This window comes from Perca fluviatilis, chromosome 24 (assembly GCF_010015445.1).
Source record: "Perca fluviatilis chromosome 24, GENO_Pfluv_1.0, whole genome shotgun sequence".
NCBI classification, from domain to species: Eukaryota; Metazoa; Chordata; class Actinopteri; order Perciformes; family Percidae; genus Perca; species Perca fluviatilis.
The window spans coordinates 14,753,109-14,779,562 of NC_053135.1; the positions used below are offsets into that span (position 1 = coordinate 14,753,109).

A 26,454-nucleotide genomic window follows, 5' to 3' on the forward strand; every position below is an offset into this window, starting at 1 on the left:
AGAGAGAGAGGAGAAGTGTTTGAAGGGGATGTGTGTGTGGTTAGCAGATGATACGTTATATCTTGTCATCATATGGATTAATTAAAGGGAATTTTCACTCAATTATTAGCCTTTTAAAGTGACACCAATAAACCTACAATATGTGACCTTATAATCCGACCCAACTGGTAAGACATTTCCACTTCCTGATCAGGTTTTTTATTTTTTGTATTTCTGAGGTCTTCTGAGTCCTTTGATACTGGTGATCTGCCATTACCAGTCCTGATCTAATATTTAGATGTTGAAAAACCAAAATCAATATTTAAAATAAACAGGTATGACTATAATTGATAGAATAGTATAGATCTACCATGGTTAGTGTCAGTTAAGGTCTTAGTACTATATTTTTCAACAAACACTGCTTGTTGGATTATTTATGTTTGAAAGCCCATTTCCGCAGTGGAAAAATAACTTTTTGGAACTTTGGGTCAAACAACGTGCAACCTTAATTTGCAGCATATGCCTTTAGCATTTAGTCTTCTTCTATGTATGTCTAGGGGAGGGCGATATGGCCATTAAATAATATCACGATATTTCAGGGTATATCTACGATAATGATATTCTTGATGATATGAAAAAAAAAATCATTATTAAGAGAGCATACAAGTGTTACAGTTTTATTTGTCAGCAAAAACAGTTTGCCTTTAAATATTCAGGGAAAAAGAATATCTCTCAGTTCTTTATTTTGTAAACAACAGTAACTATTAAAATATAAATAGCACAACAATGTGCACATTTTACCGGTTGCCAAATTAACAGGTAATTACATGGACAAGTCGGAATATTTCCTTTATCACAATATGATTTTTTTTTTTTCATCATATCATAATGTTTAAATTATACCAGTATTATCATGAACGATATGATATGGCGCACCCTAGTCATCTATGTTATTCATTAGGGAGAATGCTCATAAATCAACATTAGAATTAGTTATTAAAGATGGACTCATTTTCATCCTTAGACTGTTCTTAAAATGGTCCTACCACCAAAGATTAAAAGTCTCATGTTAATAACAGTTACATTACATGGGAAAAAAAAAAAAATCCAACAAAGCAGAACTAGAATATGTTCAATTAAACCATCCAGAACAAAAGTGAACTAATAAAAACAGGCAGAAACTCAAACAGAGCAAAGCCAGAACACTGCTAGAAAACCCACTATTTAAACCACTCTGGTCACCAGTTGTTCTCTACTATTTAATTGGTGTAATATGCCAGTATGTTACGTAAGAGACAGACCCATTGACTGAATGTGCTTTTTCACAGTGTGGCGACTGCCTTTGCCTGTGGGTCACACACACAGTTGTTCGCGGCATAATTGCCGCAGCAGTGGGGAGCCAACCCATAGACAAATTAACAATGATGAATGCTCTGTGCTATTTGGCCAGAAGCTTTTTAGTGACAATCTGCTTCGAACCAGCTAAATTTAAAGACTAGGTTTGTTATCCGGACAGATAATATTTCATTCATTGACACTGTGTTTCTGTTTGTCTCTTAAGCTACAACAGCAGATCGTTTCTACAGGATTGACAGAGCACAGGTAAGTCTGTCTCGCCTAACTCGTTTCACTGGATGGCATTTCTCTATTGTGCCTCTAAGTTAATACATGTGCCTCTTCAAAGAGCACCGTCTCTCACTGCATCTGATTAACGATCAGTTTTAACATCTTTTGAGGATAGTTATCTGTATAATATAATATATATATATATATTTGTTTAAATTACTGTATATATATATATATATATATATATATATATATATATATACAGTCATTTAAACAAATTAAAGTACTTCTTTACTCGAAAATGCAGAGGACTTTTTCCCAGCCTTAGTCGTGTCTGCAGTCTTCCCCACAGGCAGCATGGGGCCAAAACAACCTACCTCCAAAAGGATAGGCCAGCGTGTGTATGTTGCCTTGAGGAACAAAAAGGCTAAGTCCACAAATCACCTGCTACTGCTCATAAAGCTTAATTACTGTAAGCGCAAGGTAACTACTGAAGGCAACATAGATCATCTCAGCTTCTTCCTTCTGGATTTTGGCAGTTGGACAGTAAGAGGACCCTGTTTAACGGTACGTTAGTGAACAAATCAAACTGAAACTGTAAAAGTGAGTGGGACAAAAATCAGATTCAGAAAAGTGTCCCCAGTGGAAGTTACACCTTGGAGAAGTAGTTTTTTTTTCCTGGTTGTGGCCGACTCTGTTCTGGTGACTCAACCCAGTCTCACGGCAGTTCGTGAAATGGTCACGTTATTTAATCTATTGATTCGTGTTCACGGGTATGTTTTTGTCGGGTTTTTTTTGTGGTGGCCAGTACGAAAATGTAAACTAATATATTTCAATCAGGAGACACTTCATTGCAGATATGTAATGATTTATTGTACATGTGCGTGAAATGTATAGTACAGTCTTTGGAGATTAGACTCCACCATCATTTAAAAATTCTGAGAAACTTTTAAAAGGGGTAGGGCCGAAGTATGAAACCCCCTGATGGAGTCTAGACACTGATGGTGGCGTGAGGAGCCCGAAGACCAACGCTGAAGGTCACCGGGAGAGGACCCGGGAGCCGGGAGGGGCGAAGACCAGAGGAGCAGGGGAGGAGGGTGGTGCTCGTATCCTGAAATGACAACTGAGCAGCAGAGAGAGAGAGAGACAGGTTTAAAGAGGGATGTCGTGCAGTGATTGGCTCGTGAATTTCATGGCCGCTTCTGATTGGTTAAGACTAAAGTGAACGCCTCAACAGCTGATCCATTCAGGGGAATGAGAAGTGATTATATTTAAGTCGTCGTCCTGAAAGAACTTTCGCTTAAGCTCCATTTAAATGGGAAGCACATGTCGTGGTCACAGCACGACTACGGTAGCGAGTAGTATGAAATGCCGAAACTCCGCGTAAGGAGGCTGGTTGGGGTGATGGATGGGTCCAACAATTCCGGACTTTCACCCCGGAGGCCGGGGATCGCGTCCCGCGTGTGGCGTTTTGTTTCCCCGTTAACCGCCCCGTTATTGTCGCGTGTTCCCCGCGGCCGTCTCCCGGCGTGCGAGGCGTCCTTTCCCCGTTGTTTTTTTTTCCTTAACCCAACCTCCGCCATCCCATTATTGTCGCGCGTCCCCTGCGGCCGTGTCCCGGCGTGTGAGGCGTCCGTCCTCCCCCCGGGATGTGACGTTTGCTTTCCCCGTTAATCTATATATAGACCATTTCGTGCTGGCCACCACGAAAAAAACGTCCCCATGAACACAAATCAATAGATTAAAAATAACGTGACCATTTCACGAACTGCCGTGAGACCGAAGTATGACCGTGACTTGGATTTTCTCAAGGCTCTTATTAAAGCTGCAGTAGTGGATGTAGCTGCCCACTGTTTCCTGAGCATGAACAGACTTTGGTTTCTTGCCAGCTGCTCTTTCATTCCCATCGTTTGGGTAGTGAAGGCATACTTGGCACATTACTCCAATAAGTAGTTCATATTCAGCTCCACCCTGCTTTAAATGAATATATTTTTTTTCTTTTCAAAAGATTAATTAAGCAATAGCTCATTACAGGCCGTGGTATGTTGTGATTATATCACAGCTATGGGCTTTGTTCGGCCCAGCGCCTTTTATAAAACTGTTTTCAAGCATGGCAATATGAAAGCTAATAGTCACATTCCAATTTAAATCGATTTTTATTAATAAATAATCATGTTCACAATAAAATAGGCCCTCCTGGGCTGACTGCCTGCACATACCAAGGCAGGTAACGTTAGCCTTCACTAGCAGCTAGCACAGACTATTATTATTATTATTATTATTATTTATTTATTTTTTTTAACTTTGAAGAGAGCATAGATAACCGCTTCAGTTCCACGTCGATAACAAAAAGGGCAGTCTGACGGCAAGGTAAAGCGGTGAAAATATCCTAAATATAGCATACACTTAAAGGGATACTTGGCCAACTCACATTAGCTCTGTGTCATGGCAGTGTGCGTGGCACCCAGCTATCAGTTTGTTAGTCCAACGTTTTTTTAATCAGACACGGAGTGATACTTATTGTGTAAAGTAATTTGAATCATAGCCATTGTATACGGTTATAATATCACGGCTATGAACCAATCAGATTGCTTGATTTGGGCTTCCACGTCACAGCGGGGTTTTTAACCTGTTTGGTTGAAACGGTCTCGTGCTTTATGCTTTATCAGGAACATCTTAACTACGTGTCGGAAATCTCCCAAGAAGAGATCTTCATCCTGGACCCTGAACTGGTTGTTATGACGACTGTAGGCACCTCTCCCTCAGCCATGCCTGACCTGGTGAACCCTGTCTCCAGCCTGGTAAACAGTAGGTATGTCAATCACCACCGCACTTGTCTTGTCAGGGACACCACTGGGTGAACCTTCACCCTAAAGTAACTAATCAGAGCTATCATTTTTAAGACTGTTTCAGCAAAAGCTATAAAACAGCACAATACACTGACCATTTTCTAACACACTGTCTAACTGGCAGCTGTGGCTTGACAGAAAAAAAAAAATCCAGTTTTCAGAGGAGAGGTAGATAACCTAATGCTAACCCTGATAGGAAATCACATCTCTTCACAGTTTATGACAGATACCTATAGGAAAGTAGGCCGCAATGCTGAAATATTGAAAACGCATAACACAAAAACATTATTGAACTAAATCATAAACACCACTTACAAATAAAAGGTACAGGCACAACATATTGCTCTGCAATTGGGGATGTTTCTAGTACAAAAGGGAAGAGGCAGTATGAAAAATGACCACACATCACAATTGTAATCATTCGATGCAAAACTAAACTCTCAGCCTATCTTAATCATGGTTACATTTGATATTCACATGCCGACTGCTGACCTCTTTTAGTGTAAAAATGCAGGGTCCCTCATATATTTCAATGAGATGACTCAAAATGAACCCCTCCAGCAGGGTTTCATGCTGCAAAAGCCTGTGGCAAGAAAAAAGCATGGGAGTGATCCTGATTTAATTTTATTTTTAATGGTCTAGTGCAGCGTTATCTGATAAAGCACACATACAGTGCCAGGTAGACTATCTTGAGGGAGAAAATCACTGCTACTGGGATAAGTTTCCAGAGTTGTACGATCATGCCTCAAAGAAGTATAAACCGCTGCGTCATGTCTGCGAACTGAACTTCCTAGTTGGTTATTCATCTTCTGCCAGCACCCCGTGAAAACGCACCAGTGCAGCCTCTCGCAAAAGCTACAAAGTCAGTGACTTGGAGGACCGTGTCTCAACAAGGAGAGCAGTTTGTCCACTAATCGTGGGTGATTGGATCCTCTGCTCCTCCTGTCCACACGTGCAAGACACTGAACCCCAAATTGCTCCAGATGATTAGAACTCTCGGTGCATGGTAGCTCGCTGCCAACAGTGTGTGTGTGTGTGTGTGTGTGTGTGTGTGTGTTTGTGTTTGTGTTTGTGAATGAGATGGGAAATTATAGAGTGCTTTGAATAAAGGCACTACATAAACCTACATGCATTAAACTACCACGTTCCAAGTGTAGTCCCGGTACCGCCTCACTTCCGTTCATGTATTGCTTTGTGCTGTCATGTTGCTGTTGTGGTAGCTGTCGATCAAGCAGTCAGTGATTTGTATAAAAACAGAGGCACTACATCATTGTCTCTTTCTCTGAGTCTGTCTCTCTCTCTCTCTCTCTCTCTCTCTCTCTCTCTCTCTCTCGTCTCATCGATGTCCACACACGTTTATAGTTATGTGTGCTTCTTTTATCTGAGCCCAGATCTCCCAGCCCCCACGATCTAATTTAGATTGTGCCAGTATAAGGACCGTTGTGAGCACAAATTCTGTGTTTACCAGCCGCGATAGAAACACTGGTATTGTTTTCATTGTATTTTTTTTGTGTGTGTGTGTGTTTGTGTGTCGTAATGGAAAAATGTGGTCCTGGAGAGACCTTGTGTAGCAGGAACTACCATAAAAGCAGATTTAAAAATGACATATTGTACCTTTTTTTTAAATCTAGTAAAATTGAATTCCGATTAACTAACTCATCAGCAGAAGACATTGGCAGTGTTGTGAGGTTCAGAAGACTTCTCCAGTGTGAATACTCCTGTCTTTTGCATGCCGATCTTCTGTCACAATTTGTGACAGTCACTTAATGCCCCTTCATCGATTCTGACGAGCAGAGAGGCATAGCACAGTGTAGGTCACTGTTCGGGCGGTGCGCGGTCGTGGAAGGCTTGTATCATGTGGACGCGCCGACAGTTTTGTTTTCACTACTTAGAATTCCTCATGGGGGCAGCAGAAACTACGCACTATAGCTTTAAAGTGATGGTTCGGAGTAATTTCACCCTAGGGTCCTTTGCACCATGACCTCGAGCCAAACGCCCCCAGAAGCTTTTTCACCTGGGTCTAACATTGGGAGAGTTAAGCGTGAAATGCGTTAGCCGCTGAATAGCTAGCGCAGAGGCTAATGGATCCGAAGTGTCTCTTAACATTACCCCACTAATAATGCCCGAAATGATACCAAAGGTCTACACTAGTATATATAGGTTATGCACTCATAAAACGATGGATTGTAAAGTTTGTAAGAACGCGCCAGAAGGTTATGTAAATAACACTTCCCTGCTGCGCTGCTCTGCTGTTGTTGTTGCTGCTGTAAGACGAGTGCTTAGGGACATCTACAAATTACAACACCGAAAAGAGATGCAACAAAAATATTTTTAATTTAACTTATTTTTAAAGTAAGTGCTGTAGTATAACTAGCAGGAGACAAGTAATAATTAAGGTAAGTTTGGAGACATTACCTTATTTAATCATTAAATTAATAAATATTTTTGTTGCATCTCTTTCGGTGTTGTAATTTGTAGATGTCCTAAAGCACTCTTACGCGCCGGTAGTAACAGCAGCAGCAGCACAGCAAAAATCCATCGCGTTTTATGAAAGCATAACCTATTTGTACTACTGTAGACGTTTGGTATCATTTCGGCATTATTAGTGGGGTAATGTTAAGAGACACTAGGATCCATTAGCCTCTGCTTAAGCTATTCAGCTGATAAGCTTATGCTTACGCTCCCCGGTCCACCCAGGTGAAAAAACTTGGGGGTGTTTGGTTCAGAGATCTGGGCAAAGTACTCCAGTAACGAACCATCACTTTAAAGGTTTTGTAATTTGAGATTAGCAGGGATTTGAACAAAAAAGTAGCAAAAATAACAGCTAAGCAAAGAACATGCAAGAAGAGTGTCTGCACAGTTGCAAAACAGGAAACAGACTAGTGTGGACACCTGAATTTTGAGTTCTAAACAGATAATTCATAATGTTATTTTAATTGTTTAACAACACAGTAATATTAGTAATATGTTATTATTATTATCATTATTACAACTCAAAAGGCCCCATAACTATCAGTAAAAAAAGAAAAAACTGTAAAAACAAACAGCCACAACTGAGCTTCTCTACAAATATAGTTTCTATCTAAAAGACACACTCACTTTTTATCAAATCACACATTATATTTTAACAGAAATTTTACAAGGGCTCAAAGATTTTTAGTAGGCATCAACCAATGACCTTACTTCAATTATAAGATAATCTTTGTTTTTACTGCTCTCGCCATTTCCTCTGACCCTGTTCCTTAATTTTTTTGTAAAACACACTTTTGTGTAAAGATGCACCTATAATGTAATGCAGGTATAACTAGTTATGTCAATTTTGCATCTTAAATTGGACAAGGAGAGTCTGTGTAACATTTGTGGAACACATGTTATTGTGGGTCCATTCGGCTCCAGATAAACCCTAGTGTTACTTTCGCAGATCAGTGGTCAGCAGTTAGTCTCCCCTGTCAGATCACGGCGGTGTTGACATAATGAGGGAATGCTCTGCTGTATGCCATTATTTTGTAATTTTTTTTATTTTCAATGTCACTTCTTCCTCCTCCTCATCTTCGAACACATTCAATATGCTGTACACTGCCAAGCAGCTTTTTACCTACTGACTTTGTGTGTGTGTGTGTGTGACCCTTTAATCCCTACATTACCCCAGAGGGGCAGTAACTGCTTACAGGGTAACTAGCGCTTTTTTCAACCTGGACCCTTTTTTCTTATTTGTGTGTAAGTGACTGATAGGAACAACAATCTCTGAAATTGGTCCAGTATCAAGCGTGAACGCTTTTACCGGCAGCCACAGACCGGGCTGCAATGTAACCCTATGTTAACCAATGTTCGTTGTCAATTCCGTCCTCTAAAAGAGCTTTTTGTGATGGTTGGAAAAGTGGAAAGATGACCCAAAACGGCTTTTTGTAGTGTTATTTTGTTTCTGTCGACTTTGAATGAAGTGTATTTCATGATGCTAAAATGACTGAATGGATGTTTTTATGTTTTAAAAAAAGGATCTCACTCTTTAACAGAAAGGTCGATCTTAAAAATCCTTTCCATAGTGGTGTCAGACACTCAGAATATTAATCTGAGCCTGTCAGTGGCAAAATAAACACTGTTGGGAAGGTAAATACAAGCTGCACAATTGCCTACTTACATTGTAGCTTGTTTAGCCGCTGCCGACTGCAGCGATCTCGCTTAATACTGGACCAGTGTCAAAGACTGTTGTTCCCATCAGTCACTTAGACACAAAAACATAGGAAAATAGGGTCCAGGTTGATAATAACAGTAGTTACCCTTTAACAAGGAGACAGCTACAGGTTCAATTTCATCCCTGCTGACCGCCAGAGGCGGTGCTTAAAGCACTGAATATTCCCTTCACGCATTCGCAGTTCGAGAATGTATACCAACAATGTCACTTGTGGCCATGGACACTGGATGACACGGGAGAGACTATATGTTCCGGGGTCATCAGAGGATCTGTTCCTTTTTTCTTCTCGCGTGCAATTGCATTCACTTAAACATTGGCTGAAGCCTTGAACTTGAACGTTTTATACGTTGCTGTCGCTGGTGGTCTTGTGACCGTGTCGGTTGGAGCAGCAACAGTTTGTTCATCCTCCGAAGGCCACAACGGAGGTTGGTGAGACTCGACAGCGAGGGCAGCGTTTAGCTTCCCGCTCCCGGTATGAGTCGTTTTCTTTGCTTTACAATGGGTTAGTGGCTGCATTTTCGCCAAAGCTACCTTTTATAAAGCAAGTCCCTGACTGTGAAGGCGCGTCTGCTCCCCCCGCTCCCGGTATTAAGTTTTTTCTTTTGCTTTATATAACCTTTGTTGCTGTGTTTTCGCCGAAGCGATCTATTTTCCAGCGGTTTACCAATCATCTGAGGGAGGGGCTTTCTGACAGCCCGTGTATGAACTGCAGCTACATGTCGCGGGCACTGAGGGCTGCTAGACTGGTGCAGGTTGGGTCCCCGGTGGGTGACCCTTCGTTAGACCTGTTGCCGCCAGCCCAACCTAGGCGTTCGGAATGTTGGACGTTGGCTTCTGCTGCGGCTCCCCTGTCCAGGAAAAAGGTGTAGTCTGGTAATAATCTCTCTTCAGAAGTGGGTCGATAGTTTGTGGAGCTGCTCAAAATGAGGTCCCTTCTCCAAGTTCGCCGCTCTGATGCTCCTTTGGAAGTGGAAGAGGTGCCTGCTCCACCCATGCCCATGCTAGTCCCAGAGGACGATATTGTCTCTCTGGCAACTTCAGCCTCTCTCTTCTAAAATGATGATGATGGTAATCGAGCATCTCAAGCCTCAGCAGGCTCCCATTCCTCAGCCCAGAGCTCAATGAGTGAGGCGGGGGTCACCTCAATGCATGCTATCATGCGCATGGCCCTGGATCGCCTACAGCAGGCCGACTCCGCCCCTTAGTGTGCTCTCTTCAGGCACAGGCGGGCCCCCACTGCCCTTGCTGTGCCCCCCTCTGAGGAATATTTGAGGGAGTTGCATGCATGTTGGAGAGATACTGGGACTCAATCTCGGCTCTCGGCAGATGGCCGAGCCTTGGCAGCCATGCACGATGCGGCAAGAGTTGGGCTGGATCATATGCCTGCGGTTGAGCCTACCATTGCATTGGATTTTGTTTTTATAATTGCTATAATCATTATTATAGTTTTACACAATACATAAAAACAGATTTGCAGAAGCATAACATTCAGAAAACAATATTGTGTTGTGTTTCAGTCAAGAAAGTGGATAGCAGCTTGCATTATGGCATCCATACAGTATATGGCTGGCACTGTGGGAAGGACTCTGCTCACTCTGATTGGTTGAGCAAGTACATGCAAATTTCACTGCGCTGCTTCACTGTTTGAGTTGTCAAGCCTTTAGAGCCTGTTAGAGGGCAAAGCCTGCATGAAGTAGAACTGCATAATTTTGAAGTGTGTGCGTGTGTGTGTGTGTGTGTGTGTGTGTGTGTGTGTGTGTGGGGAGTGTGTGGGGAGTGTGTATATACATGAATAATATTTCTAAATGCATTTTTCCACAGTTTCATTTCCTTCGCGAAACAGCCAAGTGTTTTTTTTTTTGTATTTGCTATGGTTGTGTGTGTTCACTTCCCAGTGTCACACATTTTTCTACTTGCCCTGCCTCCATATGAAATCCTTTTAACCATATTTACACACACACACACACACACACACACACACACACACACACACACACACACACACACACACACACACACACACACACACACACACAAACACACACACACACACACACACAAACACACACACACACACAAACACACACACACACACAAAACACTCAACACACACAAATTAATTTATCACCTACAGGAACCTGTTAGAGCAGCTGTCTGCTGATGCTCTTTAAATGTTCTCTCTCTCCAGTCAGAATGAGAAGCTCGTACAGAGAGAAAACAGATTCAGTGAAAGAGCGGACGGTGAAGGGCTTCTCCTTTTTCTCTGTTCAATGATTTTTAGGATAGCTCTGTTGTGTCAACAAATCTCATGAAAACACCCAAACCAGCAATGTGTTTGCATCTCTGTGGCCCTTAAGCACATTGATTCCCTCTGCAAACATAGGCTACATGTTTAAAGACTGTTCACAATTATATTGTTTCATTAAAAAAAAGTCTCAGTACTTTCATAAAACAACCGGGCACTGTAGGTTTTAGCAAATGTTATTCGGATGAGGAAACAGTACATTTGGGGACTATTTTAATACACATTGGGGTGGTCTAGAGAGTGTTTGGGGCAGCAGGACAGTGTATGTGGGATCGAGTCAAAATAAACTGCAGTTGTGTGTTCGTGGTAATGAAGGAACACCCAATACAACAGTGTGGCTCATGAATATGTTTTTAATAGTTTTGTACAACAATGGAGCTCTATTGCACAGAGGAATGCACAATACATTGTTTGTTGGTTTGGCTCTGCACTTGGGATTTGATGTTCAGAAAAATATAGAATAGTCAGTCTTGCCCTTTAAACAACTTAACAACTACAACAAGCAAATAGCATCTCGGTGCTCCTTTGTAATTTATGACTGTAGTCATTGTATGAACTCAAGATACTGAGGAGGGAATTCAGAAAAGGATTGTGCAGCTTGTGCGGCCGCTAAACCTGCACAAATAAGACAAAAATAAACCATGTAATTCCCAAAGCACCTGCAAAGGATGAAATGTTTGTATTATTCAATATTAAATAAAAAAAAAATACATACATAAATAAACATGTTTATGAAAAACATCCTGAAATAAATAAATGATGCAATAAATATATAAATAAATGTAAATATAATATAAATGAGTCAATATAGTTCAATGAATATATAAATAAATAGGTTTTACTTTTATTCCTTTTCAGCTGAATTTTATTTCACAAGTCCACATATATTTATTTCAGTGGAATTTTAGTTAATTTAATTCATGTATTATTGCATGTAAGCATACATATGACAAATGTCAGTACTTCAGTTGACAAAAACATAAACAACAAAAAAACGATGTCGTGTTGCATTAAGCACGTATTAATCTGACCGTATCTCTTTTCCTAATTACATCATGTAATGTGTTTACTTATTAGCATCAGTGCTCTTTTGGGCCATTTTAGTAATGAGTGGTAGTCATTAGTATAAACATAAGTGGGCACACTGCACTGACAGTGTCGCTGAAGTTAATTGACCCTTGCTAACAGCTATGAGTGTAAGAGGCTGGTTTAAAGCCTGGAACTGTATTTACTTTTCGTGTCATCTGGGTATGGTTATCTGATGTAGCGTAGCCATGAACACTTTGATTATAAGCTATTGAAACAAAAATGCAAACAGTATGACCATGTGGTAAAATAAACCCTTACAGGATCATAATATTGCCCCTGGCATTTGAGCTGCTCTGTGGATATAAAATGCCAAATGTGAACATATAAGGATTAGCATACATAATAGAAAAGAGGGAATAAATAAAGTAACAGGTACAATGTGAGTATAGGCAGAGCAACACAACCTGCTGATCCTAACATCACTTCCCTTTGGCTGTGTGTGTGTGTGTGTGTGTGTGTGTGTGTGTGTGTGTGTGTGTGTGTGTGTGTGTGTGTGTGTGTGTGTGTGTGTGTGTGTGTGTGTGTGTTGGCGGGCTGATTTGCAATGCTGAGTGCACTGAGTGGGAGGATGAGGAGGAGAGATGGGCCGAGAGGCAGGGGCAGAATGAGGGAGGGATGGGTTTAAGAGAAAGAAAAAGAGAAAAAAAAGGGGGGGGGGGGGGGGGGGGGGGAAATGCATGTCGGAGCACTTGAGAGTCACACCAATCTACTGTACTTAGACACACGCACACTCTCGCACAAACAGTGTAGCAGTTTGCCCACGCAGGGCCAGAGGTGAACGTTATTCCTCCCACCATAATTACCTCTCTCTTCTCTGCTCTCTTTCCCTCTGTCTCTCTGACAAACACACGGAACGACACCTACACACCAAACATGTTGTTTTTTTATAATGATTTTGGAGCGGATAGCTTCACGTACCGTCAGTTTACACTACAGCATCGGGTGAAAATCTGTTAAAACAGACACAATCAGGCTCTCAGGTCAGGGAGTTTCTGAAATATTAGTGAGGTATATTTCAGGAAGAAAACTTATTGAATCTGACTAAATCTGGGAGATGCCAGTCTGTAGGTGTGTTTCTGTCCAACTGGCGTTTCTGTCCAACTGTTTTTAATGCACATTTTCAATTCGCGCATAACCCCCCCTCCCGAGTGGAAACGCCGTAACAGATTTAGCGAATAAATGAAACGTGTGTGGTGTTTCCCACAGAATTAGAAGTTTCAGAAGAATTAACGGACGACGTTGTTCACGTCATCTACAGAACATCACCCTTCTATACATACACTGGGGCTGTCTGGAAGCTGAAGTTCTCAGTGAATATATCTGAACTCACTGCAGGAAACATTCAGTCTTGGATGTAAGATCTCTTACTGAGATGGAGTTTGTTGAGTGACTTTGTTTCCTGTGTTTGGCTGTAGTTCTTCCCAAAGGCAGCGAGTGAACAGTGACAGCTCTGCCAGTGAAGCTTTAACACACAACACCACACCTGTGGCCAGCAAACTCAGCAGGTTAGTGTACTCTTAGACGCACGCACACACTGTATATTGTGTCTTAATGGGTTGTATCTTATTGTTTTTTATTAGCAAACTAGAAGGGCACTCGGAAAACGCAGACATTCGCCGAGACATGCCCTATCTCACGATCTTAATCCAGTGTGAATTTTCCCAGTCGGGAACTCATTTTTCCAATTATTCTGACACCGCATACTGCAAATGCTGCTCTTGGTCCATTCTTCTACCAAGTTTCATTATAATCTGGCCAGTAGTTGTTTTTTTTTGTAATTCTGCTGACAGACAAACCAACAAACAGACTAACCAAGCTGAAAACCATGACCTCCTTAGCGAAAGACACTACATAAGTACAATATCACTTACACAATGGGTGATTTGACAAGTAGACATGGCAGAACAAAACATGCATTATTCACATACAATGGCCAGCAAGCAGAGACTTACAGGGATCGTTTGAATTTTTTGAAGTGGGGTTGTATGAGGTGCTTATACACAGTGTACCTACAGTAGATGGCGGTCGGCATGGCCCCAATTTAGAGAAGCAGGAAGGAGGAGCACGGAAGCTAGGCAATACACTGCTGTGGATGGGGGCAGCAGCAAAACATATTTTAGCCACATATAAGTAGCACTTCAAAAAATCTGAACTATTCCTTTTATGTATAGGTTGAAACTGATGAAACCGGATTTTAGTTCTTGTATTGAGATGGGATCTGAGGAAGATGGTAATCTATTATGTGTGGTTATAAGTTTGTGTGTTTGAGGGTTGCTTGTAATACATTTAATTACTTTATTAGTCTGCTAAATACTAAGGGTGAGCCTGGGATTCCTGTCAAACAAAGTACTTGTTACAGATAATCCAAGACCAGAATCTTTAAAATCTGAAAATCAGGCCACTATTAAACTTTTCCCTTAAATATTTTGCTTTTTATATTCTTTATGGAAAAAAAAAGAAGAAGAAAAACAGGCATTGGCCTCTGGACAGTGGTACTGATGCAAGTATCTACTCTGCTCAGGCCAACACAACACCAATGGTTAGCTCTATGTTTAAACCTCCTACATAGAGAATTGACACATTGCAAAGACCAGCTCAAATACAGGCTCAATACCAGATGTCCTTATCGAGTGTACTAAAAACAACAGTGAGCCCTTTATGTCCAATTCATACTCTAAATGGGTTATTAAGTTGTATTTTATATTTTGTATCATTGAATGCATTTTCCTGTGCTTACTGTTTGTCATTACGCTGTTACTGTCTTGTATTTTGCAGGGCAGGTTGCATCCATCGTTCCAACACCACTGCTGCGGATTTTAAACCAAGACTGAGGTCAGTATATTTACTTAGACATATTTGTACTGTTATTTAAATCAACAAATCATCAACAAAACTATAGAAATTAAATTATATTTAAAAATTATATTTCTATATAAATTATCTCTTTTATGTGAATAGGGTAACAACGGCTATTGTTTTGGATTGCATTAGATTGCACAAATATATCCAACTGACTGTGAACTCAGTGTTTGAGGTTGTACTTCACTCATATACAGTATTTAATCACATACAGTTTCTACTTTAGGTTCTTCTAAAAAGTTCATTAAAGATACAAAAAGCAGCTTTCTCGGTATGGACCAATACCCTTAGCAGCTTCGTCACTGATGGCTTTTGTCCTCTTATCACTAACTTGTAGCATTGATGAAGCTAAAACATGCAAACAGGCAACGCTACAGGCCAAGGCATGAGAAGGCTGCCACAAGAAGTATTTTTTTGTGATAAAATATTTATTTTATTTTAAAGAGACAGTACAGGTATGTATACGCCTCAAAAATAGAGCACAAAACATATATTCACATACCTACCTATACATAGAAACATATGATTGAGAACTAAGATGAAGAAGAGAATGAAAAAAACATAAATAAAAATAGAATAACTAAATAAAACCCCAGACATAACCCACCCACCCCCTGGATCCAGAACTCCAAATCTTAACATTACATATTAAACCTGAAGCCCGCGGAGGGTAGTTAAAAGTGAAAGCCAAGCCTCTATTGCTGACTCTTTTGCTCCGTGGACCCTAGCTGTCGACAACTCCAAGTAAACAATATCCAAATATGTTAAAACCCAAGCTCGAAAAGAGAGCGAATGTGGAGGTTTCCAACGTGTGGCAACAAGTTTTTTTTGCAGCCGTAAGTCCAGCCTGCAATGCTTTTCTCTTATTCAGTGTCAAACCCTGCCTTGACAGATCATTCAAAATAAGTGTAGCAGGCGAGCAGGGCAGTCTAATCTTAAACAACCTAGAGAGATTAAAGGCAACCATCTTCCAAAAGTCGGCCACTGGGGTACACTCCCAAAACGTGAAAATAACTGTCTATCACTTTGGAGGAACAGAAAGTACACGTAGGAACATCAATAACCTTCATCAAATGAAGCTTCCTAGGAGTTAAATATACCCTGTGTATATAATTGTAATGTATTTGCTGATGATAAGGGTTTCTGGATGCTAAGCCCACACTGATCCACACTTCATCCCAGTCAAATGTAGGCTCCAAGTCTGGAACATCTTTCCTCCACACTGTGTCCAACGCCAGGGGTCTGTAAGCATACCGCAGCAAGATCCAGTATAGTCTCGACACAAAACCCCTTGTACTCCCAGCAGAGTGGAACAGTTTTCGAAGTGGGTGTGGTGTAAGAGGGGCCTGTAAAGGGGCACCATTGCTTTTTAAAGTCAATCTTAGCTGCAAATAAAAGAAAAGGAGGTACGTGGGATACCATGCTTAAGACATATGTTCTGAAAAGTGAGTAACCCCCTCTCCCCATAAATATCACAGAGAGTGCAAACGTTTTTTTTTTTTCCAATCAGGAAATTGAATAGGACGACCGCCAATTAACAATTATTTATATACAATAAAACATCATCAGCATAAAGTGAGACGTGATGGAGTGTTCCCCTAATGGAAATTGTAGATATTGTGGGTAAGCCACGGATGGCTTGTGCCAGTGGTTCAAGAGAAAGGGCGAATAACAGAGGGCTAAGGGGGCAACCTTGTCTTGATCCTCTCGAGACAGCAAAGGGAGAAGAGCTAGTTTTGCCTGTAAGCACTATAGCTGTTAGCGGTTATTATATAGCATCTTGATCATATTAATGAACTGCAAGCCGACCCCCAAGAACTCTAACACCGACCACAGAAATGGCCACTCCAGGCGATCAAAGGCCTTCATTGCATTGAGTGAAAGGACAGCGGCAGGGGAACTTAAGCCTTGAGCACCATCTATAATATGTAATAGTCTTCTGACATTAGCTGTAGCGAGTCTAGACTTTATAAACCCTGTCTGGTCACTATGAACCAGTCCTGTCATATGGCCTTGAAGTCACCGGGCCAGTAATTTCGCATAAATCTTCAAATCTGCATTTTAAAGCGAAAGAGGCCTATAGCTGGAGCACTCAACTGGATCTTTTCCTTTTTTAAGAAGTAGTGAAATTAATGCAGAAATAACATCCCTAGAAAATGATCCCACTCTGATTAAATAAAGGATCATGTCTAATAACAGAGGGCCGATGAGGGGCCAAAAGGTGAGGTAAAATTCAAGTGGAATTCCATCCGGCCCTGGTGATCTACCTTTACGCATGTCCCTAACAGCTGCCTCACACTCCTGCAATGTGACAGGGCCATCTAGCTTTGTGGAGTCAACAGTACCAAGATGGGGTAGTTTAACGTCATTCAAGAAAATATCGCTGACACGTTTGTCAAAGTTATTTTCCGAGTTATATAACTCCTGATAAAAGGAGGCATAAGTGGCATTTACTTTCTTTGGGTCACATTGTATAGTGCCGTCTTTTTCTTTAATGCAAAAAATATCAGCAAAGTGCTCATCTGCCCGAAGTTTCATTGCTAGTAGATGACTGGGCTTTGAGGAATTAAAATAGTAAGTTTGCCTTGTTTTGTGCATGAGGAATTCTGAACGGCGCCTCAGAAGAGTTAATCTCTTTTTTAATCAGTTCCTTCTGTAGGGCTGTGTGGTCGTTAAAATTATGTTGCAGAGAGGCATCAAGGTATTGATGATATTTTAATTCTAAAGCTTCCAATTTGGCAATCGCGTTCCTTATTTCGTGTTGAAGCGTATAAAGTGGTGTTACTCCTTATAAAGCCTTTCACTGCCTCCCAAAGTATTCTTGGATCGGAAACAGAGCCGACATTAAATTCCAAAAATTCGCTAAAATTAGTTTCAAACTGAGTTTTGAATGTTTCATCTCGCAATAAGGAGGAATTGAAACGCCACCTGGGGGCTTTAGTGGAGGATGAGCAAACAGTGACTGAACAATCTATTGGTTTATGATCAGACCAGGTAACCGGAATGAAATGCGCGTTTTGAATATTTTGAAACAGATCTTTAGAGGCAAAGATAAAATCTAATCTTGAGAAGGATTTATGTCTCCCTGAGTAAAATGAGAAGTCTTTTAGGGAAGGGTTTAGCAGACGCCAAACGTCAACCATACCTGTTTTGGATGCCCAATGGCGCAACGCCTCAGACTCAAGACGTTGGTCCCTAGTCTCACTGCCACCCTTTCTGTCCATGCCGCTGTCCCACACCGCATTGAAATCTGCTCCTAGAACTAAATGAAACCCTGTGAGATCAAGCAAGGATTTAGTTAATAATTCAAAAAAGTACCATCAAATGTATTAGGGGCATAAGCAGAAATAAGTGCAATGTTTTTCCCATCCATGCAAATTTTTGCAATGGCTATCCGACCTGCATCATCCGCCCAGGAGTCAATCACATCAAATTTTAGTTTGGGTTTACACAATACCATTGCTCCTTTACATTTCGTAGCTGCAGATGAAGTTGCAATAGGGTGATAAAACTTATTGGCTAATCGACCCACATCTTTGGACAATAAATGTGATCCCTGGACCATAACAAAATCTATATTTTTCTTGCGGAGAAATTCAAGTACAGTGGTCCCTTTGTGTGGAATGTTAAGACCCCTGCCGTTGACCGAAATGAGATTTAGAGGAGTCATATGCTGGGAAAAATAGTGAAATAAAAAATTGAGTTGTCCCCACAACAGTAAGAGAGAAGTCTGGATCCATAAAAGAAAAACACCCCGAAAAAGACAAAAAATATCAAAAACATCAATAAAGAAAAAGGAAGGTGAGGAAGCAGAATACTGTCAAACCTCCCTGATAAATCCACAACTGGATAACTAACTCAAGGAACTAAGAGTTTCTGGCCACTCAAGTGTGGCAGCGGCACCACCAATTATCAAAAAGCGAAACAGCAGCAGTGTGAACATTTTCTTCAACATTAAAACATCTGCCTTATAACAGTGCGGTACACCTTTGACGGACCACAGCGCCCCCAAAGACACCCCCCACCTGACAGATATACATGACCTGCCACCCAGGCAAAAATGAAAAAGGCCAACCTGTTAATAATGCCCCCATAGTCTACAAATCGTAATAAAGAATGCACCTATAAAAACAACAGTAAAGACAATAACAGTCATGAGGACAGAGTGGTAGATCTATGTTATGAGGTAGATTACAGGTAGTGATGCAAGACAGTGCAAAAATTGGGCAATAAAGAATAAAAAGGAAAACACAGCGTTACAAACCCGAAATGTTCATCTAAATGTCTATCAGAGGGGGAGGTGGAGATCGAAAAATAAATTACATTGTCTTACCGGGGACACTCTGAAAGGTGCAAAAACGGGGGCACCATCGCGCAAGGTGGGTGAAAATCAAAGGGGGCTCCGGGCTTAGCTGGTAGTAGCGACCGATGAGCACGCTCCAAATCTAAGCCCCCATGGAAGTCATCCTGAAGGATTTCGGGGAGAGTGACACTCAAAAACAATATGGCATCTTTATCCTCAACACGTTCCGGGAACCCATAAATGCGTAGATTTACTCGCCTTTCCTGATCTTCGTACTCAGTTAGTTTGGCGTTCAGTTTTTCAACCTCAGAAGCCGAGGGCGAGAGCCCGCGCTGCCTCTCCACCTCCTCCAGCATATCAAGACGAGCCTCCGCGCTAGTTATCCTAGTTAGCATGTTGGCTAGCTTACACTTAGTCGCCTCAACAGCTCTTCTCGTTTCTGAGACGTCCTTGCGGATATCTGCGAAGTGTTTGGCTTGTTCGTCTGATAGTTTCTGCAGAAGCTCATGTATTTTAGCAGTGGATATGGACTCATCCACGTCTTCACGTGTCGGAGAGAGGCCTGGGCGTACAGGAGAGGCCTGGGCGGCTTTTGAGCTAGCGGTAGCCCTGACGCTTTGCTGTTGTTGAGACGCATTTTCTTTTTTTCCGGGGATTTGGCATCTCGGCAGTGGGAGAGGCTTATAATGAGCAATGTGATAGATTGCGAATGCCTATATATTCACACGAAATGTAAACTAGTGGTGCCGCAGCCTCTAGCCTAAGCAGCCATCTTGCTCGGCGCCATCACTTGACCCCCAAAAAGCGGCTGCCACAAGAAGTATGATGTGATTTAGCGTGGTCTGTTGTCGGCGGTTTAAGGGAGTATCTTTGTCATATGTTCTACTTAGAGTTTCCATTCATTAACAACCCCTACGCATAGTTCCCGTGATATTGTCAGTTTGATGTCCCATTCCTCTGCTCATTAAAACATATGGGACTCATTTAAGCAAAACGGTACTCTGTTCATTAAACCACTATTGCACTGACAAAAGGAGTACATGCGGTTTTTTTCTGCATGTATTTCCACCAGGTTATCTGCACAGTACAATGCTTAACAGTATTTTTTTTAAATAATCCAACAATAAAAACTGTTGACGTGAAAGATTGTTACTTCAGGATCAGTATGAACACTGACAAAACCTAACAAACTGGGTCCTAACATGCCATTTGTACGTTTCTGCATATTCAAACTACAACACAGATGATCATTTACACACTTGCCAAATTGTAGGTTTTTATTGTAGAATTATTTAACTCATTCTCTCTGTCACATCAGTCACTTCATCCATTGTATTTTTACAACTGTTATTATATTATTATAGTAATTATATTATTACTTTATAAAATATATTTATATTCAAATGTGATTCCCATTTGTACGACTAGACAAATCACAAAAGACAAATCTCATGGAAAGAACTTAAACTACCAATGTCTGTCTCTCAATACTTTCTGACTTCCCTATCCAGTGCAACAGTATGGCCCCATGATATGTTTTCTATTTTTTTGTTTCTGGTCTTAAACATTCATTTCTTACAGGCCCCTTTTAGATGTAAAAGATAATCTAAAGCACAAGAGACATCGTGGAGCTACTTTGTTCTTTCCCCTATGCCCTACTTTCACCCTGAGGTCACATACCCCGTACATCTCAACTGGCAAGGGAGGACTGAATCTCCAGAGAGAGATGGTTTACTGCGACCTTGTAGCCCCTATCTGTTCAGACAAACAGTGCTCACATTATGTTCCAGACTTTGTGATTCTCACTTAGTTAAGTGAGAATCAGAATCTACATGTGGGAATGAGATCAACTCCCTTTCAACATTGTGAGAGAAACTAAAACAGAAATAAGACAAAAATATAAAGAATCATGCTTAAATGTAATTTTGCCATTACAAATACATATAAATATAATTCAACAAAAGACAGCCACGTGCGTTTGTGGTTGTGCGTGACTGTGTGTTTTTTGAAAGTGTGAATTATAGATGTTTTAACATTGCAAATGAATGTAAATGTAGAGTGAACAGAAACAGTAAGTGGTTGAAACAGCTCTTCTGTCTGTGTTGATCTCTTTGTCCAGACAGGAAAAGTGCCAAAAGACAAGTGAAACGGAGAGGGAGCGAGAACAAGGTAATACACGCACGCACGCACGCACACACGCACGCACGCACGCACACAAAGATTAAACATTAAACATTGAGCCATTCTCCAACCATGTATTTTGTAGCTACATACTTTTGAGACATTATACCTAGCCCTAACAAAACAAACTAAAATAATGTGTGTGTGTGTGTGTGTGTGTGTGTGTGTGTGTGTGTGTGTGTGTGTGTGTGTGTGTGTGTGTGTGTGTGTGTGTGCGCACGTGTGCGTGCGTGCGTGCGTGCGTAAGAACGAGAAGTAAGACTTCTGTGTCTCCAGACAGACTGTTTTCTTCAGTGACACATATTTTCTCAACCTCTGTCTCCTCACGCTCACTTTGAATGCTGGGGGTTTGGTGTGTGGGAGCCCTGAGCTGTCTTTTTTTTGTCAGCTTCACTGTGGTTTTATTCTCTTTGGGAACTTGCATGTTTTCACTTCATGATCTGGTTCAGTTTTTTTTTTTTTTTTTTCTTGGCGGTTAGTTTCCGAGCAGTTTTGTGTTTGATTCCAGTTTTGGTGTTTTGCATCGTGAGCTGAACACAACCCAATTCTTGTTGTCAGTAATGTGTTTATGGAAATCTTTCCCATTCTGCAACAACGGCAACTAATACAGTAGGGCTGTTATTTCTGAAAGAGACATGTTGAGAGCCAGCTTCTTCAGAGGAAAGTCTTCCTAACCCTAACCCTTAACTCAGGGCATTATTACCAAATCTTGAGAGGATTTAAAATTAGGTAATAATACCAGTGTCACCTTCAGGCTTGTTAACTGTATATTTCTATTTATATTGTCCTTTAGTGGTACACACAGTATTACCAAACAAATTTTCAGTTTATCAAAGTACCACAAATTTGCAATACTGTGAACGAGGAGCCCCAGGGCGGTTGCCAGCTTTGGCCAGTTTGTAATCCAGCCTTGCGTGTATTTCTGACCAGCATGTAATCGCTTGCATCTCTTACGCATGTGGGTGTTATATTACAGTAAAATAGAATTTATTTTTTAGCTGAAGCGGTTGGCTGCATAAATTGCTGCTCCAATGCAGTGTTCTCATTGAAATGAATGAGCTGGTTGCGTTTTTTTTTGACATAGCCCTTATTCTCAGTCTGAACACAGCCATCAGAAAAACTGTTAAGTTTTTTTCACTGACTGTATCTGAACGCTTGTTGGATATTCCCCTAGCGTGATATTCCTTAATTTGCATAATTTGTTTTAAGAAGAAGCAGATAAAAAACGTACACATAAATAAAAAAAAAAAATGTTGTCCAACATACATGCATATTCTGTTTCTAATGCAGACACCCGTTTTTTATTTCATCCACATCACACACACACACACACACACACACACACACACACACACACACACGCACGGATGCACACGTCACTTGCTCCATTGAACTCTCAGTTTGATGCAGTCAACCTGTCTGACCCTTATGGGAGCTGTCTATCATATGTGTATGTGTGTGTGTGTGTGTGTGTGTGTGTGTGTATGTGTAATGGAGAGGGAGCGAGAACAAGGTAATGCACGCACAAGCACTAAAACTAGCAAACACACTACGAATTTGAAAAGTCAAAACTAAAATTAAATAAAAACTTATTAAACAAAATTATTATAACCTTGCCATTGGACACGTGTGTGTGTGTGTGTGTGTGTGTGTGTGTGTGTGTGTGTGTGTGTGTGTGTGTGTGTGTGTGTGTGTGTGTGTGTGTGTGTGTGTGTGTGTGTGTGCGTGCGAGAGAGAGAGAGAGAGAGATAGAAAGATGTGCCCAATTTATAAGTCTGTGTGAGAACGAAAGAGGGGGGGGAAGGTCTTTGCATAGCCTCTATGGTTTCATTAATGTCCTCTCCTTTCTCCTCTCCTCTTCTCCTCTCCTCTCTTCTTCTCCTGTCTTACTCTCCTTCTACTCTCATGTCTTAAGACTGGCTCACATTTTCTCCGGTTTACTTAATTCCTTCCTTGGGCTAAATTCAGTTAATTCCTACATTCAAAGTGTGTGTTGGGTTTTGTGGTTTGTGTGTTGTGTTTTATTTGTCTTGCAGCCACAAAAGCTCTTAGAGAGTTTTGAAGTCTGCTCTCCCTCTCTCTCTATCTCTCTCTCTCTCCCTCTATCCCTCTCTCTCTGTCTCCCTCTGTCTCTCTCTCTGTGTCTCTCCCCTATTTCCCTCTCTCTCGCACACTCACACTAAGCCTAACATAACTGGATTAGGACTCAGCTATTTAGAGAAAGAGGGAGTGAGAGTGAGTATTGAGGTCAACCTAATAAACATTCATCTCATATGTCAGCCTGGCTTTAGCCATACATACTGAATGTGTTTTAACCAGTAACAAATGACATTAGCATACCGTGTTGTCTGTGTTTGATATGGTTTTGATTAGGGTTTATATTACAAGGATAAGGCTGGTATCTGGTACTATATATACAATTTTAATTCCATAATGTATATTTCCTAGCCTGAAATGGCCAGACCAAATAGCAATTGCAAGTTAGTCTGGAACCTCAGTTCATTTTCAATTTCCAAGCGCCCCTATCAACAGCCGTGGACCAAAATGCCTCTGGTTGCAACTTGATAGACCTAAAACCATTCAGAGCAACAAAACCTTGCTCGGATTGAGCTGAGCAGCGGACAAATGTAAACAGATTGCAGCGTAGTGTGTTATGTAACTCAGCCAACCTGAAGAGAGGCATCAAGGATGCTGAAGCGACCTACAAGAGGAAGATTGAGTCCCACTTCGCCAGAACAGATAATGGTGAAGGAAGATTGATTCACCGTATTTAGTGATACAGGGTGCACTGTAAAAAAAAAAAAATCTAATTATTATTGTTGTTTTTATTATTTAGGGGGGCATAGGAACATTTTAGGGTAGCTTAAGCACCCCTAAAATAGGCCTAACGACATCCCTGCAGTAAAGCCCTTTAAAGCTGCATCAATGCTGCCCATAGGATCATCGGCTGCTCACAATCCTCTTGGGAGGACCTATTTGGTGTTTGTTGCCTCATTAGAGCAGGACACCGTCTGTTTGACTGCCCTCTGGTAGACACTTCAGGTCAATCAACTCACTGACAAACAGACTCAAACAGACCCCAAAGCCATAAGATATCTGAACACTTTGAATTCATGTTTGTATTTGTTTTTGCATATGTACTTCATCCATAGCGATCCCCACCAATCGGTCCCAAAATGTCCCAGTTAGCGAGTAAATGCCGTAAACATATAATTTGTAAGTCTTTACAATCTCTCCCCGAAAGAACCGAGCAGACCTGCCTTGTTGCACGACTTGCCATTTTCAGCTTGTAGCTTGCTAGCTCGAAGTTTGTTGTTTGAGTATGGCAACACACAGAGAGCGGAAGGTGAGGGACATCCGGCACCGGTTGCCAGGCAATTATCCTGTTAATGTATTTCTGTTGATCCAGACTAAGTCACAGCAAATGCATAATTTCTTATCTGTAACATATTTATATATGTACCTTTTATATTATATATTTATTTTTCTCTAATAAATAATACTAATTCTGTTTTATGTGTATATAATTAATTTCATTGTATTTCTTGTGCAATGACAATAAATTAATTCTATTCCATACTATTAAGTTACATACTAAGTTGAGTAGTAGGGCTGGGTATCGGTACTCAATTCCTTTAAGGTATTGACTGAAATAACCCAGTACCGAGTAGTATCCAAACTTCTCCAGTCCAACAATACCTTAATTCAATCCTTTTTGTAGCATGTATCTGGAAAAAAAAGAATATTTGTGTGGTTTTGCTCGCACCCAATCACATTTTCATCAATCAAAAACATTTTTCGATATTAATGCAATGTTTGATTGTCCCTATACCACAGCAGGGAGTGGTGGTGGCATTTTACGCAACTAAAGTAGTCAACGTAAATAAGTTACCGATATTTGGTGTCACACGGGACACAAACAGCGGCCTCCTGGGTGAACGTCATGTGTTTGTTTGACCCATCCATCCATCCATCCATCCACCCACCCCAGCCTCCCCCATACACAGACTTTGCCATTCTTTATACCACGTCACCTGACGACTTCTGGAGCCGTTGATCTGAGCATCTAATATTGCAGGCTGTTCTCATGAACCTTTCGTACTTATACGTAGCTACGAAAAGTAATGCACTGCAATTTGTATGTGTTCCACGCGTTCATTACTGTATGCACCACATTGAGTGCTGCTGTATAAGAGTGCAAAGATCCGTGTAGGGAGGAAGGTCATGGTGGATGTTGGGATCCAAGTCCAAGAATTCAGAGTTTAAACTCAGAACTAAAATACATTTTTCACATTGGCCCTAATCCTCTTCCGTACAATATGAATGTAAGAGAACTTACTTTATCTTGTTTTTACTTCATTCAAGTGTCCATAATGTGATGTTTGAATGTCTTGTCTTGTCTAGTGTGGACCCCTGGAATAATTATTGTTACTGAGGTATAATGTGGATACATTTTAGTTTTATTCTACTGTCATTGTACTAGTCTTGCATTGCCAGACCATTCTCCACAGCACTGTGTCAGCGCTGGAGTATGATCTAGCTACACTGCTTATATATGCTGAGGTAGTGGGAAAAAAAACACTATGGCTTGTTTGTATTTCTTTAAACCAATCACAACCATCCTGGGTGGGGCTAGGAACCAAATGCAGCAATGGTGGCCCGTCAAAAATAAATAGCAAGATAGCGGAAGGGGATGGGCATTAAATGTCAGGCTTTATTCTAGCATCTGGACATCTGTTTAGCCAGACTATCATTGTAGTAATTAACTGTTACAGAAACCCACACCCATAGCCTTTGCCTGCAGATTTGAGAGGCTGTTTGCATTTTCTTAAACCACATCTTCATTTACATGCTTACAGGAGTTCGTTTCGACTCTGAAACAGCTTGACTAACCTTGTCTAATAGTCTCTATCTTTCTCTCATATTTATGCTAGAACTGTTGATCGAGTGTGTGAAGAACAAGGACAGGAAGAAGGTGAGTGACAGTTTCATTTGCCAATCCATCATCAGTGTTTCAATATTCAGGGAATGTTCTTTCCGTGATGAGTGCAATTAATTACCATTAATTGCAAGTGATAGGCTATAATTTGAAAAGGGTAAAGAGTGGTAATTAAACATAGTGTTAGTTAAA

The 26,454-nt window shown here is 40.9% G+C and overlaps 1 protein-coding gene across 1 annotated transcript in view; it reads left to right on the plus strand.

Moving 5' to 3' along the window:
• The window catches only part of LOC120554076 (diacylglycerol kinase zeta-like), a 143,324-nt gene that overhangs the window by 101,967 nt on the left and 14,903 nt on the right, over nucleotides 1-26,454 (plus strand). The window contains 6 exon segments of the mRNA XM_039792676.1: nucleotides 1,541-1,581; nucleotides 4,215-4,357; nucleotides 13,396-13,485; nucleotides 14,756-14,812; nucleotides 21,262-21,311; nucleotides 26,258-26,298. Of these exon segments, the coding sequence (XP_039648610.1) occupies nucleotides 1,541-1,581; nucleotides 4,215-4,357; nucleotides 13,396-13,485; nucleotides 14,756-14,812; nucleotides 21,262-21,311; nucleotides 26,258-26,298 (422 nt within the window).